This window comes from Tachysurus fulvidraco, chromosome 13, assembly GCF_022655615.1.
Source record: "Tachysurus fulvidraco isolate hzauxx_2018 chromosome 13, HZAU_PFXX_2.0, whole genome shotgun sequence".
Lineage (NCBI taxonomy): Eukaryota > Metazoa > Chordata > Actinopteri > Siluriformes > Bagridae > Tachysurus > Tachysurus fulvidraco.
In genome coordinates, this window is record NC_062530.1 from 7,243,023 (window position 1) to 7,268,011 (window position 24,989).

At 39.8% G+C, this 24,989-nt stretch overlaps 2 protein-coding genes across 2 annotated transcripts in view; both read left to right on the forward strand.

The window, feature by feature from the left end:
• Window positions 1–11,843, forward strand: part of cngb1a (cyclic nucleotide gated channel subunit beta 1a) — a 34,442-nt gene extending 22,599 nt beyond the window's left edge. Inside the window, exons 25-33 of the mRNA XM_047822544.1 lie at window positions 2,774–2,896; window positions 3,380–3,521; window positions 3,591–3,750; window positions 4,955–5,052; window positions 5,628–5,711; window positions 6,064–6,182; window positions 6,270–6,416; window positions 9,113–9,293; window positions 10,720–11,843. Of these exons, the coding sequence (XP_047678500.1) occupies window positions 2,774–2,896; window positions 3,380–3,521; window positions 3,591–3,750; window positions 4,955–5,052; window positions 5,628–5,711; window positions 6,064–6,182; window positions 6,270–6,416; window positions 9,113–9,293; window positions 10,720–10,968 (1,303 nt within the window). The 3' untranslated portion in view covers window positions 10,969–11,843. The remainder of the gene's footprint in view (window positions 1–2,773; window positions 2,897–3,379; window positions 3,522–3,590; window positions 3,751–4,954; window positions 5,053–5,627; window positions 5,712–6,063; window positions 6,183–6,269; window positions 6,417–9,112; window positions 9,294–10,719) is intronic.
• Window positions 11,844–14,751: 2,908 nt separating this feature from the next.
• kifc3 (kinesin family member C3) overlaps window positions 14,752–24,989 on the forward strand; it is a 57,275-nt gene continuing 47,037 nt past the window's right edge. Inside the window, exon 1 of the mRNA XM_047822278.1 lies at window positions 14,752–14,958. The gene's annotated coding sequence lies outside the window, so the exon portion shown is untranslated. The remainder of the gene's footprint in view (window positions 14,959–24,989) is intronic.

A 24,989-nucleotide genomic window follows, 5' to 3' on the forward strand; every position in this document is an offset into this window, starting at 1 on the left:
TCGGACTCAATGTCTCCAACCTCCCTCGGGATCTGGTTGAAGCTCTGCCGGAGGTGAGAGTTGAAGATCTCTCTGACAGGAGACTCTGCCAAACGTTCCCAACGGACCCTCACAGTACGTTTGGGTCTGCCAAGTCTGTCCAACTTCCTCCCCTGCCATCGGACCCAACTCACCACCAGGTGGTGATCAGTTGACAGCTCCGCCCCTCTCTTTACCCGAGTGTCCAAGACATACGGCCGGAGGTCAGATGAAACAACCACAAAGTCGATCATCGACTTCCGACCTAGGGTGTCCTGGTGCCATGTGTACTGATGGACACCCTTATGCTTGAACATGGTGTTTGTTATGGATAAACTGTGACTAGAACAGAAGTCCAATAACAGAACACCACTCGGGTTCAGTTCGGGGGGGCCGTTCCTCCCAATCACGCCCCTCCAGGTGTCACTGTCGCTGCCCATGTGAGCGTTGAAGTCCCCCAGTAGAACGACGGAGTCCCCAGTCGGGGCACTTTCTAGCACCCCTTCCAGAGACGCCAAGAAGGTCGGGTACTCTACACTGCCATTTGGCCCATAAGCACAAATAACAGTGAGAGACCTCTCCCCGACCCGAAGGCGCAGGGAAACGACCCTCTCGTTCACCGGGGTGAACTCCAACACATGGCTGCTGAGCTGGGGGGCTATGAGCAAGCCCACACCAGCCCGCCACCTCTCACCGCGGGCAACTCCAGAGTAGTAGAGAGTCCAGCCTCTCTCGAGGAGTTGGGTTCCAGAGCCCAAGCTGTGCGTGGAGGCGAGCCCAACTATCTCTAGTCGGTATCTCTCAACCTCCCGCACCAGCTCAGGCTCCTTCCCCCCCAGCGAGGTGACATTCCATGTCCCTAGAGTCAGATTCCATGTCCGGAGATTGGGTCGCCGAGGCTCCCGCCTTCGACTGCCACCCAATCCACATTGCACCAGCCCCTTACGGTTTCTCCTGCAGGTGGTGGGCCCACAGGAGATCGGCCCCACGTCGCTCCTTCGGGCTGAGCCCGGCCGGGCCCCGTGGGGTAAGACCCGGCCACCAGGCGCTCGCATGCGAGCCCCAACCCCGGGCCTGGCTCCAGGGTGGGGCCCCGGTTGCGCCATACCGGGCGACGTCACGGACCTTGTTATTATTTTCTTCAAGGAAGAAGAGGTGGAGGGCTCGGTTGTGGACTCGTCGATCCCCCAAGCTGAGGTCACTGAGGTAGTTGAGAAGCTCCTCGGTGGCAAGGCACCGGGGGTGGATGAGATCTGCCCTGAGTACCTTAAGTCTCTGGATGTTGTGGGGCTGTCTTGGCTGACACGCCTCTGCAACATCGCGTGGCGGTTGGGGACAGTGCCTCTGGACTGGCAGACTGGGGTGGTGGTCCCTCTGTTTAAGAAGGGGGACCGGAGGGTGTGTTCCAACTATAGGGGGATCACACTCCTCAGCCTCCCCGGAAAAGTCTATGCCAGGGTACTGGAGAGGAGAATTCGGCCGATAGTCGAACCTCGGATTCAGGAGGAACAATGCGGGTTTCGTCCTGGTCGTGGAACACTGGACCATCTCTATACCCTCACCAGGTTGCTGGAGGGTTCATGGGAGTTTGCCCAACCAGTCCACATGTGTTTTGTGGATCTGGAGAAGGCATTTGACTGTGTCCCTCGTGATGGCCTGTGGGGGGTGCTCTGGGAGTACGGGGTCCGGGGCCCTCTGTTAAGGGCTGTCCGGTCCCTATATGACCGGAGCAGGAGTTTGGTTCGCATTGCCGGGTGTAAGTCAGACTTGTTCCCGGTGCATGTTGGACTCCGGCAGGGCTGCCCTTTGTCACCGGTCCTGTTCATTATTTATATGGACAGGATTTCTAGGCGCAGTCGGGGGCCGGAGGGAGTCAGGTTTGGGGACCACAGGATTTCATCTCTGCTTTTTGCAGATGATGTTGTCCTGTTGGCTTCTTCAAATCAGGACCTTCAGCATGCACTGGGACGGTTTGCAGCTGAGTGTGAAGCGGCGGGGATGAGAATCAGCACCTCCAAGTCCGAGGCCATGGTTCTCAGCCGGAAAAGGGTGGCTTGCCCTCTTCAGGTTGGTGGAGAGTTCCTGCCTCAAGTGGAGGAGTTTAAGTATCTTGGGGTCCTGTTCACGAGTGAGGGAAGGATGGAGCGGGAGGTCGACAGGCGGATCGGTGTATCTTCCGCAGTGATGCGGTCGATATACTGATCTGTTGTGGTGAAGAAAGAGCTGAGCCGCAAGGCGAAGCTCTCTATTTACCAGTCGATCTACGTTCCTACCCTCACCTATGGCCATGAGCTTTGGGTCATGACCGAAAGGACAAGATCCCGGATACAGGCGGCCGAAATGAGTTTCCTCCGCAGAGTGGCTGGGCGCACCCTTAGAGATAGGGTGAGGAGCTCAGTCACTCGGGAGGAGCTCAGAGTAGAGCCGCTGCTCCTCCACATTGAGAGGGGTCAGCTGAGGTGGCTCGGGCATCTGTTTCGGATGCCTCCTGGACGCCTCCCTGGGGAGGTGTTCCGGGCATGTCCAACCGGGAGGAGGCCCCGGGGAAGACCTAGGACACGCTGGAGGGACTATGTCTCTCGGCTGGCCTGGGAACGCCTCGGTATTCCCCCGGAAGAGCTGGAGGAAGTGTCTGGGGAGAGGGAAGTCTGGGCATCCCTGCTTAGACTGCTGCCCCCGCGACCCGGCCCCGGATAAGCGGTAGAAAATGGATAGTTTTGTGTCCTCTAGCAAATTTTTTGTGTCTTTCTCTCAGAGTGATCCGGACCAGTGCGTACTTGCTGTACTCACTACACTGCAATGCCTGTCTGTTCTACTGGGGCTCTGATTATGAAGGCCTTGGCTCCACTAAATGGGTCTACGATGGCAGAGGCAACAGGTGACTCCTTCACCATGCACTCCAAACTCTGTGTTTATCTCAATCTTCTTCTTTTGGCTTTTCCCTTCAGGGGTCGCCACCTATCTCTATCTTCTGCATCTTCAACACTTGCACCCACTAGCTTCATATCCTTAATTCCTATCATTAATTACATCCATATACCTTCTCTTTGGCCTTCCTCTGCCTTCTGCCTGGCAGCTCCATGTACAACATTCTCCAACAATATACTCACTCTCCCTCCTCTGAACATGTCCGATCCATTTTAATCTGGCATCCCTAACTTTGTCTCCAAATGTCCAACATGAGCTGTCCCTCTGATGTACACGTTCCTAATCCTGTCCAATCTTGTCACTCCCAAAGAGAACCTCAACATCTTCAGCTTGGCTACCTCTCAATACCACATAGTAAAAACGTGTGTGTGTGTGTGTGTGTGTGTGTGTGTGTGTGTGTGTGTGTGTGTGTGTGAGCACTTTCATTGTGCAGTTACATCCGCTGCTACTATTTTGCTGTAAAAACCCTGATCACAATTGGAGGCCTCCCAGATCCCACCACGGTCTTCGAAATCGTCTTTCAGCTGGTCAATTACTTCGTTGGTGTGTTTGCTTTCTCGATCATGATTGGTCAGGTAGGTGAAAAAAATGGGCTATGATACTGCAGAATATTTTCAGACAATAAAAAAAGTTTGTGTGCATAGATGAGAGATGTTGTAGGAGCAGCTACTGCAGGACCGGCGTACTACAGGTCGTGTGTGGATAGCACAGTAAAGTACATGACTGCTTATCGCATCCCAAGGGAGGTTCAGAACAGAGTCAAGACCTGGTATGACTATACGTGGCAATCGCAAGGCATGCTGGGTAAGAGCAAATGTAGTTGGAAAAATGTAAATAATAGAAGTTCAGCTGAGAATGTTTATATACTTAGGGAGTTTTTCATTGCCAACGCACAGTCCCTCTGACTTGCTCATTAGGGATAAATCTACAGTAAACTTTAATTTACATTTTAGATTTTATATTCTGAATTTTTAACAATGGCCATTGTTGTAATGCTATACAAATTGAATTGAAAATCATTCAGAATACACAAATTCAGATGAATACAAAATTGACACAAATGTAACACACTGATTAAAAAGTCATTTTTAATTTCTTAAAGGATCGGTTATAAAATGAGATGTACCCAATTTCCTTCTCACCACAAAATGTAGCTGATCAGCATTTTTTTCCAGTAAACTCAAGCTTTGTATATGTTACACTGGTGTTAATATGTTGTTTTTTAGCATAGAGTATAAACATGCAAACTGGTCATTTATATCTTCGCACATTCATCTGAAAGGGCAGAAATCTAATTTATACTTAAGTAGTATTATAAAATAAAACTACAAAATACATCTACAAACAAATCTAAAATTAAAGTTTTTATAAAAAATTTTTAAAAATTTTTTAAAATATTATCACATTAACCACTTCTGATTTCTGACCATTAAGAGTCTGACCAGATAAAGTAAAGTACCAGAGAGTAATAAAAAATAAAATCATACTTTTTATCTGACTATATTTACAATTGAACTTCAGTGAATAAAGTTAGATCATATTATCACTTGCGTACATTATAGCGGCTACAAACCGTACCAATTTCTCCTTTTCTTTTTCTTCAAGTTAACAAGAAAAAGAAATCCCAGCTCGGTAAACTTTATAGAGAATCCTCAAAGCAAAAAATCTGTCTGTGTAGAAAACCGACACTGGACAATACGATCTACAGTTACTGTATACGCTGAACTTTCTTGAAAATGCCACTGTTTTCATATTGTGAATCATCCTGTGAAGTTCATGTGACTTCGACGTCAAGGTAGAAACAATGACGTATTAAAATGATGCATCAGAATCAGTTATAGAAAATTAATAAACACTTTCTGAAAAATAAGAGTTGAGAATTCATTAACAACACAACATGGTTTAAGACCATTTAAGACACATTCTTCCTTCACTTGCTAGCAAAAATTCAGGTAAGTCCTAGTGCCCTTTTCCTAGTGTAGTCAAGGTCGGCTCTCTCTGTGTGTAGATGAACAGGAATTGCTCATCCAGCTTCCTGATAAGATGCGTCTGGACATCGCCGTGGATGTAAACTACACCATTGTCAGCAAAGTGGCCCTCTTCCAAGTGAGTGACCTGAAAACTCATGCTTGCATGCAGTAAAACAGTATTTTATCTGTTAATGAAGGACACACTGATAGTAATTCACCACAGGTTCTGAACGTCAGGGTCATAAACCAAGAACTGTTAAGTGTATCTCGCTGCAAGAAAAAAATGACTTCTAGTAACAGCAAGTAAAAATATCATGAATGTTGGTCAATTTTCTTGTATTTCCTATTATACAATTCTAACATACCAAATGTAAGATTAGTAAGCCTATTAGTAGAAAAGCAGTAAATATTCTCAGTTTTTTTTTTTTTTGACAGATTCTTTCTCTTTCTAGAAATAAAAGTAGCACAAAAAAATTCTGAATATTTTAAAAATATTTTAAAACAATCGAAATAGGTTAAATGATCTTGCTTGTTAAGTTGTAAAAGGAAATACTAAATAGGTCTAAATATATTTCAAATATTTTAAATCACTATCTATTTATTTATTTATTTACTTACTTACTTACTTACTTATTTACTTTTGCTTTTTTGAAGTGCGACACAATAAAGTCTTGCGTTCTCATCTCATATTTGTCTTGCTCTCATTCCCAGGGCTGTGATAGACAGATGATTTTTGACATGTTGAAGAGACTGAAGTCTGTGGTCTACCTCCCTGGGGACTATGTGTGTAAGAAGGTAGGAGACTTTACAGTTATAAAAGTCTCTATAGTTTATACTGCATCTGTCATGAGGTGTTGAATACGTTTATATAACAGAAGATTTGATAATAACAGCTGTAAAACAAAGATCTTAGGATTATACAGTAAATTAAAAATTCATAAAGTATTTAAGAAACAAAGTCATTTCTGAGTAACGATGAATTTGCAGTGATTTGGTATAGTGTGGTGGATAATCGCATAATTTAAGACTTACAATAAGATATTGTATTAAAAAATGTCAGTTCTTACACTGAATAGAAAGGAATAGAAGATTGGGTTAAGTCTTGTAACCCTCTGTCGCTGTAGTGAATCTGCCCCTTCTGTGTCAGGGTGAGATCGGCAGGGAGATGTACATCATCAAGGCCGGAGAGGTGCAGGTGGTTGGAGGCCCCGATGGTAAAACTGTGTTTGTGACTTTGAGGGCTGGATCTGTGTTTGGGGAAATCAGGCATGTGTTCTGGAGATTTCACTGTATTATAAATTACCTAAATTTCCATGCAATATTTTTGTGTATAATGTGAATTTTTTTGCTCAGCTTGCTTGCTGTAGGGGGAGGGAACCGGCGCACAGCTAATGTGGTGGCACATGGCTTTGCTAACCTCTTCATTCTGGATAAGAAAGACCTCTCTGAGATCATGGTGCATTACCCTGAGTCCCAGAAAATACTACGCAAGAAGGCTAAGTGAGTTCTTAATGTACCTGCAGTATAAATATCCACTTCAAATTAACACAAACAATCTCTATTCACTTTGCAACTTGAAGCCTTAAATATTGCCAAATATATACATTACAGCACAGAGGAATTCTTTTCTTCGCATATCCCAAATATCCCTTCAGAACACAGGGCCAACTATAATACAGCACCTCTGGAGCAGGGAGGGTTAAGAGCCTTGCACAAATGCCCAACAGTGGCATCTTGGCAGTGCTGGGGCTTGAACCCCAACCCTTCAATCAACAACCCAGAGCCTTAACCACCTATTTATTTCTACGAGCAAAACATTATGCATATATAAACTGTTCAGTTAGTATATTTAATGAATATATGTAAAGGTTACGTAAAAATAAATCATAACGCAAATAAATTTAGCATATCAAGGTTCTCATGCTAATTGGGTTGGACGCTTCACATAATCCTGCAAGCAATCATGGTAAAAGGGCAGGAGTTTCAGGAAATTCTTAGGGACAACATTATTAAACAGAAGTCCAATAGAAAAGGCTGCAGAACAGAGAACAATAAGCAATGTGTAGAAAAACATTCATGTCATTGATGGCTTCAAATATTAAACATCGTGAGTTTATTGTGTAAATTTAAAGAGGATATATGCACTGGAAGTGTATTGAACAGTACAAAGCAAGCCTAGAGCAAATCACATCACAGTTCTTCTTGTTGTTGAAACAGTGTTCTAAACCACAGTGCTCTGTGTGCTGATGTGTAAAGATTTAACTGAAACCAATCAGAAGTGGGTCACATGATGCCACATGAAGTCTCTGAGGTCACATTTGGGCTTTTCACACTCGAAATAGTTAGTCCTAGAACAATGTAAACCTCGGGTACATAAACAGAATCTTGGATTATCGCATTTTACAGCGCTTACTTTCCCAATTGACAATTAATCTTGGGTGTTCATCATCCTATGTTTCACACTGTATATTCTTAAACCTAACATCCTTTTTTGCATAATTGTGATGTTAAAAATTATGATTATGATAAATAAAGCAAGCTACTGGTTTAAATAACGGCTAGTTGCATACTAAGCAGAAATTCTTCTTGACTGCTGAGATGCAAGAAAACAAAAAAGATGAAAAAACTAATAACAATAATCATTTTCAGAACTGTTTACAGAGAAAACAATGCTTCTGTATAGACTATACAAAGCACATGATATGAGCTGTTCAATCATCTATCTGTAACATTCGAACACTACATCGTTTCACACTCGAAACATTTGACACTACATAGAATGCTTCAGAGCAGGTTAACATAAAAATAGTGCTACTCTGTAAAGTTGCTACTCTGAGTTAAAAGCAGGGTTTCGATTGATGATAACCTGAGAAAAGTCCTATTTTCTCCATTCTGATATTTGAGGTGAACATTAACTGAAGCTCTTGATTTGTGTCTGATACATTTTTGTATTGTGCTACAGCCACACGATCGGATGATTAGATAATTGCATGCACAAGTATATACTGTATAAGTCTTCATATTAATATGCAATATGCCTAATGTATTTCCCTTGGTGTGTCTTCATTTCCTTCTTTATGTACATTTCCATGTCTCTACGCTTGAACCCCAACCCTTCAATCAACATCCCAGAGCCTTAACCACCTATTTATTTCTACGAGCAAAACATTATGCATATATAAACTGTTCAGTTAGTATATTTAATGAATATATGTAAAGGTTACGTAAAAATAAATCATAACGCAAATAAATTTAGCATATCAAGGTTCTCATGCTAATTGGGTTGGACGCTTTCACATAATCCTGCAAGCAATCATGGTAAAAGGGCAGGAGTTTCAGGAAATTCTTAGGGACAACATTATTAAACAGAAGTCCAATAGAAAAGGCTGCAGAACAGAGAACAATAAGCAATGTGTAGAAAAACATTCATGTCATTGATGGCTTCAAATATTAAACATCGTGAGTTTATTGTCTAAATTTAAAGAGGATATATGCACTGGAAGTGTATTGAACAGTACAAAGCAAGCCTAGTCTGAGCAAATCACATCACAGTTCTGCTTGTTGTTGAAACAGTGTTCTAAACCACAGTGCTCTGTGTGCTGATGTGTAAAGATTTAACTGAAACCAATCAGAAGTGGGTCACATGATGCCTGTTTACTGCTCGTTCATATTGTGTGTGTCATGCATGCCCTTACGGCCCACAGCACTGTTTACTGCTTTAATCAGTCCCTCTAATCTGAATTTTTTTAAAAAACGTACCATTTTTCTGATTGTTGCAACCACATTTTGTTTTGGTTTTTTGCTGCAGCTTTTTTCTTCCAAACTTCTTCAAACTACTTGAATTTGCAAAATCGCAACACACAAGATTCTTCGTTTAAACTCCTACCTGTGAAGACTCATATGTAATTACCTTCTGTGATAACTGGTGTTTGACGCATCGAATCGAAGAGAGCTTGGGCTGAATGACGTGTCGTGATGACGTCACATGACACATCTCGGTCCAAATGTGCAGAAAATCTTCTGTTAATTTTTCCAAATGCAAAATCACTGATTGGTGAAGAAACTGTCTAACAGACCTTGACACTCAAATCTACTCAAACTACATCAATTGTATAAAGCATATAGAGTATGTTATCCTCTGTACTTTTATATGTTCTGATTTGATTGAGCTCATTTGTGTGGCTTGTGTTATTCAGGAAGATGCTAACGAAAGATAAGAAACCTCCAGAAGAGAAGGGTCCGGATAAGGAGACTGGTCAGGTGATTCCAACACGGCTTGAGACTCCCAAACTGTTTAAGGCCGCCCTGCTGATGGGCAAAGGAGAAACGTTCGCCAAACTGAAAGAGACATACAAAGAGAGTGAAGCCACGCTAAAGGTGCTTACCTTGCCTTTGTTCTTTTTTATTTTCTTTCGAACTTCCAGTTTCGAGCGACCAGTATTCTTTGACATTTTGGGATATCTGCCACAACAAAACGGATCTAAACCTAATAGATTCAGTTTGTTAATGCTCTAAATACTACTTGTATTATACACTGTAGTGGGATTTCAGTCAACGTCTAAGGTCTAAATTAATCAGAGATTGTTTCAAAACTCATTGAACAGTCAGGTCAAGAGCAACTATGTGGCTTCTAGTGTGTAAATTTACCTTCAAGTTCTATTTATCTGCAATATTTTGGTGAACCTCAGCCCACTGTAACCTCAGATTTCTGTTCCTGACTGATCATCTACCTCAGTCTTCATTATACTGTGCATTCTAAGATGCTTTGCCGCTCAACACGGTTGTAAAGAGTGCTTAATTAGCTTATTGTTGTCTTCTTGTCAGTTCAAATCAATCTGCCCATTCTCCTCTGAACAGTGGTCTGTAGAACTGCTCTCTACTGCCTTTTAGGTTTTCACATCATTCTGTGCAAACTGTTGAGTGTTGTGTGAGAACATTTTTGGATCTCAGTTACCTAAAATATACAAACCAGCCTATCTGGATCCAGCAACATTGCAAAGTCTCTGAGGTCACATTTGGGCTTTTCACACTCGAAATAGTTAGTCCTAGGACAATGTAAACCTCGGGTACATAAACAGAATCTTGGATTATCGCATTTTACAGCGCTTACTTTCCCAATTGACAATTAATCTTGGGTGTTCATCATCCTATGTTTCACACTGTATATTCTTAAACCTAACATCCTTTTTTGCATAATTGTGATGTTAAAAATTATGATTATGATAAATAAAGCAAGCTACTGGTTTAAATAACGGCTAGTTGCATACTAAGCAGAAATTCTTCTTGACTGCTGAGATGCAAGAAAACAAAAAAGATGAAAAAACTAATAACAATAATCATTTTCAGAACTGTTTACAGAGAAAACAATGCTTCTGTATAGACTATACAAAGCACATGATATGAGCTGTTCAATCATCTATCTGTAACATTCGAACACTACATCGTTTCACACTCGAAACATTTGACACTACATAGAATGCTTCAGAGCAGGTTAACATAAAAATAGTGCTACTCTGTAAAGTTGCTACTCTGAGTTAAAAGCAGGGTTTCGATTGATGATAACCTGAGAAAAGTCCTATTTTCTCCATTCTGATATTTGATGTGAACATTAACTGAAGCTCTTGATTTGTGTCTGATACATTTTTGTATTGTGCTACAGCCACACGATCGGATGATTAGATAATTGCATGCACAAGTATATACTGTATAAGTCTTCATATTAATATGCAATATGCCTAATGTATTTCCCTTGGTGTGTCTTCATTTCCTTCTTTATGTACATTTCCATGTCTCTATCTCTCAGACATCCGGCAGCATGACCACCACAGCAGCGCCCGTTCCCCCTCCCTCACCCATTCATCATCGCTCACACGTCCAGCGCACAGTCACGCAGGATGACGAAGACATACTGGCAGAGACCACAGACAGCACGATGATCGTCCGCATAACCGCACACCAACATGGAGAGGAGATCCTCAGTGTTGAAATGGCAGAAGAGGAAGAAGATGGGAATGTGAAGGAGACCGAGCAGGAGGAGAAGAAAGAAGAATAGAAGTTGAAAGAAAGGATGAGGACGCAAGGCTGGGAAATGGCCTGTTATTATAATGCTTTTTACTATTATAGGGAAATATTTGCAAAATGAATCTAATTCTAAACCAAAGCGGGATTTGTTATTTAAGTACAATTTGTAATGCTTTTCTGTTTTAAAGTCATAACTGGTTTTTAAATTAGATTTACAGAAAGGAGATGCCATTGTGACAGCGAGTGATTATTGTGAGTGATTATTGTACCTGATTTCTTTTAAACTGCTAGACTTGTCTTCCGTTATAGCCCAAGCTGGATTTAAGCACTGAAATACAGCAAAGTGACATACAGTATATGTCATAGTTTTGCTAAGAGCAAGCTTCCATACTTGTGTATAGTGCTACATGTGCACAGATGCACAGGTTTCAGTATTTGAGCATGTAAGGCAAAAAATACTGTGAGAAAAATACGTTTGGGATTTATATTTTTTTAATTACACGGCAAAATTCTATTTTCAAATATACTCGGAGAAGTGATGTACATGAAGATGCAGTAATGAAGTAACAGCTGTGTGTGTGCGTTAGAGAAAACAAGCGTCTTTAACACAGTTGTGTTCAAATTGTTCTCGTTCTTCGTTTTCGTGTGAGATCTTTTTAGACATTGTAAATATCATGAACATTAGGTACAAAGTAATAAGTAACCTGCTATAAATAACATGAGTATATGATTGGTTTTTATGAAAGATGTTATAATGAAATTGAACAATGGCAGCAATGGTGTATGCACAATATTAATATTCTAGAGCTCTGGGATAAATGGGATATATTTCAGTATTTGTTTTTGTTATCATATTGGGTAATTTGCCAGTGTAAATGATCTTTGTGGTTCTTTTCTTAGAGAGAGAGAGAGAGAGAGAGAGAGAGAGAGAGAGAGAGAGAGAGAGAGAGAGAGAGAGAGAGAGAGAGAGAGAGAGAGAGAGAGCGAGAGAGGGGGGAAAGGGACAGGAAATGGGAGGATTTTTTGCATTGTTTCTCTCTGGTAGACCCGGGACAGGAAGTGAAAAAAAAACGTGAGAATCTAGGGAACAATAGTGAATGAGCTGAGTTCATTCAGAAGACTGAATAATAACGCTTCAGCATAAAAGTTGCTCATTATGTAAATAATATAAAGATGTCCTTTGTTTTGATTCATTTGTGTATAAGACGAAACTGTATGATGAATTTCTCTTGTACCACAGCTGTACTGAATCTGATGGAGATTCAGGCTTCTGAGGGAGCGACTTGTGTTTTTTGCAGAGTACTTGTCTCAGATATTTCACAACAGTATCAAAAAAATTATCAACTTTAGGATCGCATCTGATATCAGGCTGCATGACACCACCTTACTGTTTATTATTTTCTGATAACGGCACACAACATCATGCTTTATATCTTATTTGGTAACTGATTACTTTTATCAGTAAATTAACGGTGTGACATCATCTTCTTTTCTAAAACATGACAATACCCTTATACTTTGTTTTATTTATTTCTTTATCATAGATCATACCATTATATCATACTCCTCTGAGATATTATAGCGCGTAGGTAAAACCTGCACATCGTAGTGCGTTCATTCTACTAAGTTGTGAGTACCTACTTTAAGTTACAGGGTTTTAAGTCAATACACATAATGCGGTTGTTTGTTCTAGTGACTCTTTCATATTTGAAGGGCAGCACAGAGAGAATCTAACAATGATTAATAAGCCTGAAGTATTTGAGAACAAAATAATGTCTGTTTAGCTCATATGAAAACAGGGAAAATTTTTTTTTTTAATTATGAATAAAGTTCATTTAATGTACAAAATGTAAACAATTGCTTTACAGAAATTGCATAATAATAATAATAATAATAATAATAATAATAATAATAATAATAATAATAAAAGTTAAAGTGTCAACTGTTGATTCTATTTTACACATTGTTTCTATTAAAATTACATTTTGGTATAAAAGCCTGTACATACCTTAGCTACAGTATCTGGAACCCTAATGCAGTTTTATTCATCAGTTTATTTATAAAGTAGATTTTAGGTGCATTGAAAAATAGCGTATTATATCATGTGGTCGAAAAATGCCTAGATGTCTGCTTAAGGTCTTGTAAATGTTTAATTTTTTTTTAATTGCATCTATAATTCAAGCACTTTCCAAATACAAATAAAATGTAGAGTGTCAATGTAGTGTATAGGCATTAATAAAAGTACCAGTTGTTAGAAAAAGTGGAAAATATCAGGATTTGTATTTTTTATACACATTCAATTTCATTTATCACAGGAAATCCTCCCTGTAAAAGTCCATCGGACTTTATAATTCCTCTCACTGTGCAACAATATACCTTTACCTGTATAGTTATTTTTAAATCCTAGTTTTATTTATATTTTTTGTAAATTATCTTGTATAATAGATATATACATTTAATAATTTAATATACATATATAAGTCTTTATTTTGTTATTCTCATTTTGGTGACTTCGGAGCTACAGTAACAAACCCAAACTGATTCTGATCCTTCTCAGGGTTAAGTTGGTTTCAGAGTCTATTCCAAAAACACACCATGTCCTGTACCATGCACACACATTGACAGCTAAGCATTGTTTAGCATTGCAAATCCACCTTCTGCCTTGTTTCTGCAAGGTGAGAGGAAACAATTGAACCTAGAGGACACCCACAAGGACGAGGCACAGAAACTAAACAGTGACAGTAAACCAATCTACAAAGTAATGCCCATAAAAACAATTCTTCCTGAAGCATTTTAAGACGAAATAGCACAGTACACAATGTTGTACATTTTCAGAAGCTATCACCTTATATGGGCACTGGATATTTTCACTAAACTCACACTATACTATGTTTGTTCTTCTTAGAGTGTTTTAAAAAAAAAACATAATAGGCACCTAAACATACATCTAAGTCAGTAGCTTAATTTACTCAGCGGATGAACAGTTGTGTATAAAAGTAGTATACTGTATGTCTTCTTCTTCTCCTTATGGCCTTTCCCCCTTAGGTTTCACCACAGTGAATCATCAGTTTCCACATAACTCTATCCTCATCATCCTCTACTCTCACCAATTACCTTCATGTCCTCATTTAACACATCAATATATCTCCTCTTTGTCCTTCCTCTTGACCTCTTACCTAGCAGCTCCATCTCCAACATCCTTCTACCAATATAACCATCTCCCTCCTCTGTCCATGTCCAAACCATCTCAATCTAGCCTCTCTGACCTTGTCATCAAAACAGCCAACCTGAGCTGTCCCTCTGATGTGCTCCATCCTAATCCTGTCCATCCTCATCACTCCTAAAGAGAACCTCAACATCCTTGTCACACCTAAAGAGAACCTCAACACCCTCATCACTCCTAAAGAGAACCTCAACATCCTTGTCACTCATAAAGAGAACCTCAACACCCTCATCACTCCTAAAGAGAACCTCAACATCCTTGTCACTCATAAAGAGAACCTCAACACCCTCATCACTCCTAAGGAGAACCTCAACATCCTTATCTCTGCTACATCAATCTCTGCCTCATGTCTTTTCCTCACTGCTACAGTCTCTAAACCAACACATCATAGCTGCTCTCGCTACTGTTTTCTACACCTTTCCTTTGGTAAAAGTAGTATATACAGTATTTATGTGATAAAATACACTATTGTAAACAGGTAGTTATGGAAACCTCAGAAGTATCTGGAAGTTTCTCAATAACTGTTCACAGATTGGAACGTAGTGACGTCACCGCACGTCAGCGCGAGCGGTCAGCTGTGCGCGCCCCCTTCGCCGTCATTTTTCCGAGTCAGTGCGCGCTCCCGCGCGTCATCTCTAGACTACAGCTTGACTCTCCGGTTTGGTTTTCTTCATTCATATTTCACTAAAACTCAGGCGTCCTGTTTGTAAACCACGTCGATGTAGTTTTGTCACTTGTAAAACTATTAGGAAATATATTGTTTTCCAGAGGAGAAGTTTTGGCGTCTCGGCGTCAACCGTAAGTTCGTTAACTTTCCATACTTGGGTTTCTGTGTATTTGTCTGCTTGTGTTCCGTCTAACTCCGGACAAATTATCTGAAAGTTCTGTTTTTTTTTTCTTTCTTTTTATAAATAACGTTTGTTCGGTCAGAAAAAAAAGTTGAGGCGACGTTAAAAACTCGTGCAGCTTATTTAAAAGCGGCCGTGTCCCAAATAGCTGGACTCGTGCGTTCGTGCACTGCATGTTAGAAGGAGCCGCTATTTGGAACACTTTTATGGAGTGGACTTAATGGACGTTATGTAATGAACTGGTGAAATGACCCATTTGTCCCACTAATAAGTGACTAAATGCAGTCAAGGGCATGACCAGTATTACTACTACTACTGTTTATTATTATTATTGTTATTATTAATATTATCGCCCATTTCTAACATTCAAGGTCATTGCACTCACAACCAAATCCTGCTTAATCAGCCATTGAGTAATTCTGACTAGTCTTTAATTTAAGTATCATGTTGGAGCAAAATCATAGCGTCTGGCGTGACGCATTTTTATCCTCAGAACAACACCTTACTTCATGTAATGAATGGGTTTAATAAGGGTGTGTGTGTGTGTGTGTGTCATCTAGCATGGCTGACTGTAAAATTTTGTCCCATTAATATATATTTTCTTTTTTTCCTGCATGAAAAACAAGCACTGCCACAATTTGTCTGCAAAATAAATCCCAATCATAAAACAGAAAAGTTAAACAGAAGTGTGTTTCAATAGTGAGACCGCCACGGGGTCACAAGGTAGTATGGCACATGCTGTCTGCCCTCTTCCACATACATAAGCTCACAGACACACGTGATTGGCTGATGTTGCTGTGATTGACAGGAGAGAGTATATGATCCCTCCCACACAGAGAGCTATAGACTATAGACACAGAGGACTATATTGTGTCTTAATGCCACAAATAAATATTGTAGTTATGGTTTATGGTTTTATCAATTTGTTTATTTGATAATTTTATCAATTTGATCATTTTTTATGCCATAAACAATTAGTTATTATGGCATGTTCACATGTTTAAACACTCAAAACCTCAGAGCTTAACCATGACCTCCTCTAACCAGCTGAGTGAGGATCTAAAAATGAATCCAGGATACCAAAATGCTTCCAGTTCAAATCTTCTACTGTCCAAAAAGAAGTTGAGTCAAGGCAAGATCTGAAAGACAAAGAAATCTCTCAAAGAGATAGCTGTTCTCATGCTGGGCTGAAAAACAAAGCAAAACTCTCAAATGATCTTAAACATTCTGTGCATGCCAGAAAGCCCAAGAAAATCTGAGCTCGAAATGTTTTGCAAGAAAAATGGAGAATGGGACAACTTTTAACTGCCAACAAAATTAATTTGCAAGCTGTGATATGTCAAAAGGGTTACTAAGTACTTTGGGTCTCCAAACTTTTCCACATGCCACAATATTTTTTTTTATTATTATTTTACTTATTTCTTTTCTTTTTTTTTTAAGTTTGGTAAACATTTTTGGAAGAAGAATTTAGTGTCAGCGCTATGAGCTAAACCTGTTCTTTTAAGTTTTCCCTGCGGGCAAAGTGTTCAGGACAGACAACTCTTCGCATTCTTAGTTACGTGGAAAGTCACATTTTTATTTTCTTAGTTTAAATAAGAGAGAGTAAAAGAGAGGCTGGTGCAGGCACAACTGTTTATTTCTGCTACAGCCAGTGAAAACAAAAGTGACAACAGGAACCTGCTTGTTTTGCATGATGTTAGTTGCACGATGTTAGCTGTAACTGATTTACATTTACAGCATTTGGCAGGTAGATTAATAACTGTATGTACAGCATGTTCTAATTTGAAAACATGAGCGGATTATGATTGGAAAATTCCTATAGTATAAGAGGAATAAAACCTTTCAGGACTGACCAGCAGGAACAGTAAGCCTGCTTGCATCAAGCCACATCACAGTAACCTGTGATGTTTTCTTATATGGTCTGCTTTAATAAGTATAAAAGACTCCGCGCCAACACTACGGCCGGCTGTAGTGTGAGCCCAGAGATCTGTGAGTGTCGGGATTTAAAAAGAAGTCTAGGCCACTAGACATAAATGCACAAGGATCATTGTGTCCTTCCCCTTTAGGCTCTTAATCGATGTTTTGTCAGTAGAGATTACACATTTTAGTATTTTTTCTCTTCTTATTGTGTTGTTCCTGTTCTCATCAGCTCATTAAAATATCTCAGGCGGTTAAATGGGTGTGTTGGAGAAGGAAATGCAATAAACCAGGGATTAACCAGGGAGCAAGCTTACTGCCGTTTTGCTAATCCTTTGCTTGCTCATGAGTCATTCCAGAGTGCGAGTCAGGACTGAGAGTGAAGTGAAGAGTCCTCAGGTTTACTGTGAGAAATAAACAGTGAAGTGGCTGCTGTTTAGGGTGGTGGTTCATCCTGCTATTCTGGTCTTCTCTGAAAAACAAGTGAGGTTGCAAGAACTAGTTTCGGGACCAATAACGGTTACTTAACTTCTCACAGAAATTTAATAAAGTAAAAATTCAGCAGTGACATGATAAATGATGCTATAAAAAAGCTTTACAAGGCTTACACAGGGAAGAAGGATACCACTGCTGCAAAATAACAACTAAAATGATTATCATAATTGTTTACACTATTCTGAACAAACAAAGCTCTATTGAATTCTATGCTTTTTGATTTCTTGAATCTGACATTTTTTATAATTATGCTTTGACTGTGTCGTCCATCTGGTACTTGCTTTACACAGTACACAGTGATTTGAGCCAGTGCAGCCATGTGGTCTCCTGGGTTTTGTATGCTTTGAATGTTGGCTCGGGCCCCATATAAACTCACACACAAGTCTCTAAACACTTACTATAAAAACACGTTTCCAGAAGCCATGCGAAGCTATCAATGCAGAGCAGATGGTGGAAGAGCAGGTGGTGGTGTTGACTGTATCATACCAGCAGGTGGCACTGCTCTCCTCTCTATCTCTCTCTCTCTCTCTCTCTCTCTCTCTCTCTCTCTCTCTCTCTCTCTCTCTCTTACTCTCTCTCCGTTTGCCACGTTCTACCTGTCTCCAGTCCAGCCTCATTGGTGTACTGCGGATCAGTAAGACTTCAGAGCCTCTTCTGTGAGCTCTGAAATACTGAGATTGAAATACTGAGAATCTATTTAAACTTTATAAAACCGTGTTCTCTCTTAATAAAAATGTTCTCTAGTTTTCTCATTGTCTTCCTCTCTTTCTATTTCTCTCTGTGTCAGTCTTCCTCTATTTCTCTCTTTACTGTCTCTCTTCTGTCTGTCTATCTCTTTTTCTGTCTCTCTGCCAACCTCTATCACCACTTCCATTTCTTAGCTTTTGTTTTCTCTGTAGATCTAAACTACTTCTAATGTCCAACCCTGTTGATGTCCTCTGGGAAGATTTGAGAACATAGGGGTGTTATACAAACTGCACACACATTTTGTCGGATCTTCACCACCTTTACAGGAGTTAAAGAAGTAGAGACATTCCCATGTTGTTTGGAGTAAGCTCCTACGCACCAAAATGCATTTTGCTGACTCTAACTTAAATACACAACATGCTTGGAGTTTTCTGATGTTGCCAGCATTTACAGGGGTGGAAAACCAAGGGAAAAAGAATGGCATGTGGAAAGCAGATGTGGTGCCACAACACAACAACATGGCTACTTCTGTGTGTGGTGCATGTGCGCGTGTGTGCACGTGTATGTTCCCATGCCTGGACGCTTAGCTTATGCCTCTAGAGTCACACTAGACGTTACAGCGTTCACTCAGAGCGCACACACATGCATACACGCCCCACTTAAGATGTGCCCTGTGATTATGGTGCTACCCACCCGTCTGACTCGATATGTAATTACCTCCTAAAATAAAACACACACATTCAGACACACATCGGGCTTGTAAGGACAGCCATGTTAAATGTACTGCTCATGACTAAAAAAAATTCTGGCTGGTTCTCTTTCGTTTTCTTTGTCTTTTGCTTTTCTACACATGTCACTGTGTTTGTACAGTATGTGTTGTCTCTCCTATACTTGTGTCTCCTCCCCTTCAACAGTTTCCACAACCTCTGTTTACTTCTATTCATCATCTTCCATGTGTTTCTGTTTCTCTCTTTGTGTCTGTTTCTGTCTTTCTCTGACGATTCTCTCTTCCTTCATCTGTCTTATTCTGTTCATCTGTCTGGATTTCTGTCACCCAGACACACGCACGCGCACACACTTGCATGTGCCTACACGCACACTTGCACAAACACACACAGACACACATGCGCAAACATTCACTTCTTATTGTAATGATGATTGAGTGTATCTCTTTCCGTGTGTGTGTGTGTGTGAGAGAGAGAGAGAGAGAGAGAGAGAGAGAGAGAGAGAGAGAGAGAGAGAGAGAGAGAGAGAGAGAGAGAGACTCTGCTTTCAAAATCTTTCCCCCCTTCCTTTCTTTTTCCACCCTGTCATATTTTCTGGAATCCTGCAATACCCAATAGCAGTGAGTCATCAGTGATGTGACGTTTGGAAGGCAGATTTGTCTGTAAGTCTCTAATTTGGCTGACATTAAAGGTTCAATAATGTGTGTAACTATAGTGGTTCTAAAGACCGATGTATGGATATTAATCATCTATATCATTTTAAGAGGTTAAACACAGACAGAAAGCAGAGACTAATTGCTGTCATGAGTTCATATATGTTCACCATTATATATAACTTGCAGAGTAGACTAGACAGGATTGTTGCATTGGTGCTGACTTCTTTAGGGCAAAAGATTTTTTTTAGTTTATTATATAATACAATTCTGCTGATATTACATCACTTTGACCTGAGAGAATCTCTCCAAAGAGTGTATGTTTATGATTGGAAAGGTTTATTATTGTATTGCCAGTTTTGTTGTGTGTGTTTCTCTGTCTTTGGTCTGTAGAGCATAGCAATCATGTTTGTATGCTCTGTGTTGAAACAGCTTTTTGGATTGTAACTGATTGACTTGCTCAGTTATCATCTAGTCTAAATGAACCGACTTTTATAACCAGAAGAGGAATTCCTATTGCTTTGCTACATGTCACGAAAGGTACTGTTTAACACATTGGCAGAGGTTTGCTTTCCAACAGGGCAATCATCCTAAGCATACTGCCAAAGCTACATTAGAGTGGTTCAAAGCCAAGAGCCTGAACATGTTCGAATGGACCAGTCACAACCCACACCTCAATCCAATTGAGAATCTTTACAGGACATGGCAGCTGCTGTTCACCAGTGATCTTGGGCAATTATGACAGAGCAATTTTGTCAAGAAGAATGGGCAACAATATCGGGATCCAGATGGGCAAAGGTGATGGAGATATATCCTAAAAAATAGCTAAAGCTGTAATAGTAGGGAATAGTATATTTAATAGTATATGACCTGGGGGTATACTGTATACTTATGCTGCCACTAAACAAATGCTTATTTGTTGAATTAATTTTTGGTATTTAGGGATTTTTGATCCTCTAAATCTTAAATATGTCATGTAAATCAAATGGTCAAAAATAAAATAAAGTCCATTTGAATTCCAGGTGGTATCTCTCCAAAATCATTTGCCCTCTCACTATTCAAAAATTTTTTGAAAGCCATATATTAAATACACTCAGTGACTGTATAACAGTGATAGATATACAGTAGGACATAATAGGATGAGGACAAGTGTGTAGGACGAGGATAAAGACGTCTGTCCCCAGGAGCTTACACGGTCAACCCAAGTACATTCAAAATGCATTAGAGCTAAAATATTCTCAGATGTTTAAAGTATCTGGGTTTTTATTACTGATATTTAAAACAATTCCATGCAATGAAAACATTAACTCAGCTGTGTGATACGGCAAGGTTATGTAAAGGAGTGTCAGTGATTATAAAGGACTGTGGACTTGAGCACTGTTTATCATTTTTACAGAGTAGCCCTTATATTTTTATCAGAGGCGTGTCGGTGTGTATCCAGGTGAACGGACCGTGAACAAAACTATTTCCAACCTGGGCTTGTGTGTTGATTTTCATCTGATTGCATTTTTTCCAGGAAGGAAAACAAGCTTTTATTAAACCTTTTCTGATTTACAGAGTATAGGGCAGGGTGTATTAATACATAATAATATCTAATACATGATGATCAGCAACATTTTGGAAAAAGCAAATTTGACATTTCTCACAAAACTCCAAAAATGGGCTGGACAAAATTATTGGCACCCTTTCAAAATTGTGGATAAATAAGTCTGTTTCAAGCATGTGATGCTCCTTTAATCTCACATGGGACAAGTAACAGGTGTGAGCAATATAAAAATCATGCCTGAAAGCAGATAAAAAGGAGAGAAGTTGACTCAGTCTTTGCATTGTGTGTGTGTGGGTGCATCAGTCAGCACAAACTATCCGTCGACATTTGAATGAAATGAAACGCTATGGCAGGAGACCCAGGAGGACCTCACTGCTGACACTGAGACAAAAAAAGCAAGACTTCAGTTTGCCAAAGTGTACATGAGTAAGCCAAAGTCCTTCTGAGAAAACATCTTGTGGACAGATGAGAACAAGATAGAGCTTTTTGGAATGAAAAGAACACAGTACCTACAGTCAAATATGGTGGGGGTTCAAAGATGTTTTGGGGTTGTTTTGGTGCCTCTGGAATTGGGTGCCTTGACTGTGTGCAAGGCATCATGAAATCTGAGGATTAGCAAAGGATTTTGGGTCGCAATGTAGTGCCCAGTGTCAGAAAGCTGGGTTTGCATCCGAGATAATGGGTCTTCCAACAGGGCAATGACCCCAAACATACTTCAAAAAGCACCCAGAAATGGTTGCCAACAAGCGCTGGAGAGTTCTGAAGTGGTCAGCAATGAGTCCATATCTAAATCTTATTGAACACCTGTGGAGAGATCTTTAAAATTGCTTTTGTGGAAAGGCGCCCTTCCAATATGAGAGACCTGGAGCAGTTTGCAAAGGAAGAGTGCTCCAGAATTCCAATTGAGAGGTGTAAGAAACTTGATGTTTAGGCAAGGCAAGTTTATTTGTATAGCACATTTCATACACAGAGGTCATTCAAAGTGCTTTACATAGAAATTAGAAAACAGTTTATAAAAGAGAAAAAGAAATATATATGAAAAATAAGAAACACGATAAAATCATAACAAAAACAAATAACAAAGAAAATAAATGTGATTTTAATAAACAGTTTAAAATATGTTAAAAAGAATAAAACAGGAGTAAAAGGGATTTGGATAAAAAGTGCAGTCATTGTGAAGCAGCACAGCGCTCATTCAGTAAATGCAGAGTTAAACAGATGTGTTTTTAATCTTGATTTAAAAGTGTCTACTGTTGAAGCACATCTGATCTCTTCTGGAAGCTGATTCCAGCTATAGGTGGCATAATAACTGAATGCGGACGCACCTTGTTTTGAGTGAACCCTTGGTATCTCTAACTGACCTGATCCTAATGATCTGAGTCGTCTGCTTGGTTTATATTCAATTAGCATATCTGTAATGTATTTCGGTCCTAAGCCATGAAGTGATTTATAAACCAGTAACAATACTTTAATCTATTCTAAATGTAACTGGAAGCCAGTGTAAGGACCTGAGGACTGGAGTGATGTGCTCAGATTTTTTGGTTCTGGTCAGAATTCTGGCAGCAGCATTCTGTATGAGCTGCAGCTGTCTAATGGTCTTTTTGGGGATCCCAGTAAGGAGTCCATTGCAATAATCCACCCTGCTGGTGATGAAAGCATGAACAGGTTTTTCTTGAGACAAAACATCTAATTCTGGCTATATTTCTGAGATGGTAGTAAGCTGATTTGCTTATCGCTTTCACATGACTGAAATTAAGGTCAGACTCTAAAATTACACCAAGAATTCTGACTTTGTTTTGTGTCTTTAGACCCCTAGAGTCAAGGTGTGTGTTAACCTTGAGAGTTTCATCTTTATTTCCGAATACAATGACTTCGGTTTTGTCTTTGTTTAACTGGAGGAAGTTTTGACGCATCCAACTGTTAATTTCATCAATGCACTTACATAGAGTCAATGGGGCTGTAGTAATTAGGGGACAGGGCTAAGTATATCTGGGTGTCATCTGCATAGCTATGGTAAGCAATTTGGTTCTTTTTCATTATTTGACCAATTGAGAACATATACAAATTAAAGAGAAGCGGTGCAAGAATTGAGCCCTGTGGGACTCCACATGTCATGGATGTCCACTCAGATTTATGGTTACCTATGTTCACATAGTAACCTCTCCATTTTAGGTATGATTTAAACCATTTGAGGACCATCCCAGAAAGCCCTACCCAGTTTACCAGTCTATGTAAGAGTATGGTGTGATCTACCGTGTCAAAGGCAGCACTAAGATCTAGTAGCACCAGCAATGATATTTTACCTGAATCAGAGTTTAAGCGAATATCATTTATTATCTTTATGAGCACTGTCTCTGTGCTATGATGCTGGCGGAAACCAGATTGAAAATTGTCCAGGTAGCCATTTGAATTTAAGAATTTGTTCAGCTGATTGAAAACAACCTTTTCAATGATCTTGCCTATAAAAGGAAGATTAGAGATTGGTCTGTAGTTGCTAAGTATGGTTTTGTGTAGGTTACTCTTTTTTAGGAGAGGCTTAACAACTGCCGTTTTTAGGGACTCTGGAAAAGTGCCTGTGAGCAGAGAGGTATTTACTATTTTTAAGAGGTCATTTTCTAAGCAGTTAAGTACCTTTTTGAGAAAGTATTTGGGGAGGGTGTCAAGGCTGCAAGTTGATGCTTTAAGATGTTGTACTGTTTCTTCCAGGGTTTTTATATCAATTATGTCAAATTCTGAGAAAATGACAAATTTTTGAGGTTGTTGTAGTGAGGTCTGACTGACCACATTACAATATGAGGCCATATTGATTGCCATTCTGATATTACTGATTTTCTCAGAGAAAAAGGTTGCAAACTCATTGCATTTGTTGTCAGAGAGCATTTCACTAGGAACTTGATTTGGGGGGTTTGTTAGTGTCTCTACAGTAGCAAAAAGAGTGGGAGTGTTGTTTATGTTGTTGTTTATAATGTTTGAGAAGAAGATCTGTCTAGCTGTGCCTAGTTCTACATTGAAAGCACGAAGACTGTCCTTATAGATGCTATAATGTACTTCAAGTTTTGTTTTCCGCCACATACGTTCAGCTTTTCTGCATGTTCTTTTCATGCTCTGTACCGCTGTTGTGTTTCTCCAAGGTGCTTTACGTCTGCCAGTGATCATCCTGACCTTTACTGGAGCTATACCATCAATAACATCTTTAACTTTTAAGTTAAAATTTTCAAGGAGAACATCAACAGAGTCTGCTGATATGTTTGGCAACATTGATATAGCATTCATAAATACCTCACTGGTGTCTTCATTTATGAACCTTTTTTTGACATAGACAGATCTAGCATCAGTGGCAGGACAGATCAATAAATCAAAGTAAACACAGAAATGGTCAGATAGTGCTTCATCCTTGATAACAGTGGATGGAATGTTTAGACCCTTGCTAATGAGCAGATCAAGAGTGTGTCCCCTATTGTGTGTAGGACCTTGCACGTGCTGGGTCAGATTGAAAGTGTTTAAAACATTTAACAGTTCAAATGCAGTATTGTATTCTGCATTGTCTATATGAATGTTGAAATCTCCAGCAATAACAAAATAATCCAGGTTAGTCCAGGTTGCTAGTGGTGATAAGATCATTAACTAAAAATGATTTGTTCTTTAATGATGAACGGATGTTCAGAAGTGCTAATTTAACAGTAACTGGTTTTGGCCCTGTATCCATCTCAGAATGATGTCTTAAAGGCAGTAGATTAGATAGAGTTGTCGTGCGGCTGGAGAGGGCCTTCGTCTTTCTATCACATATCAGGACAGAGATAGGGAAAGCTAAAGGGACATTGGGCTCCCGCTTGTTCTGAATGTTTGTTTATATTAAGTTAAGGTTGTAATTAATAAGTTAAGTATAATTTTGTCTGGTCCATTTTAGGAGTTTTGTGAGAAATTGTCAAATTTGCTTTTTTCTATGTTTTTTTTTTGT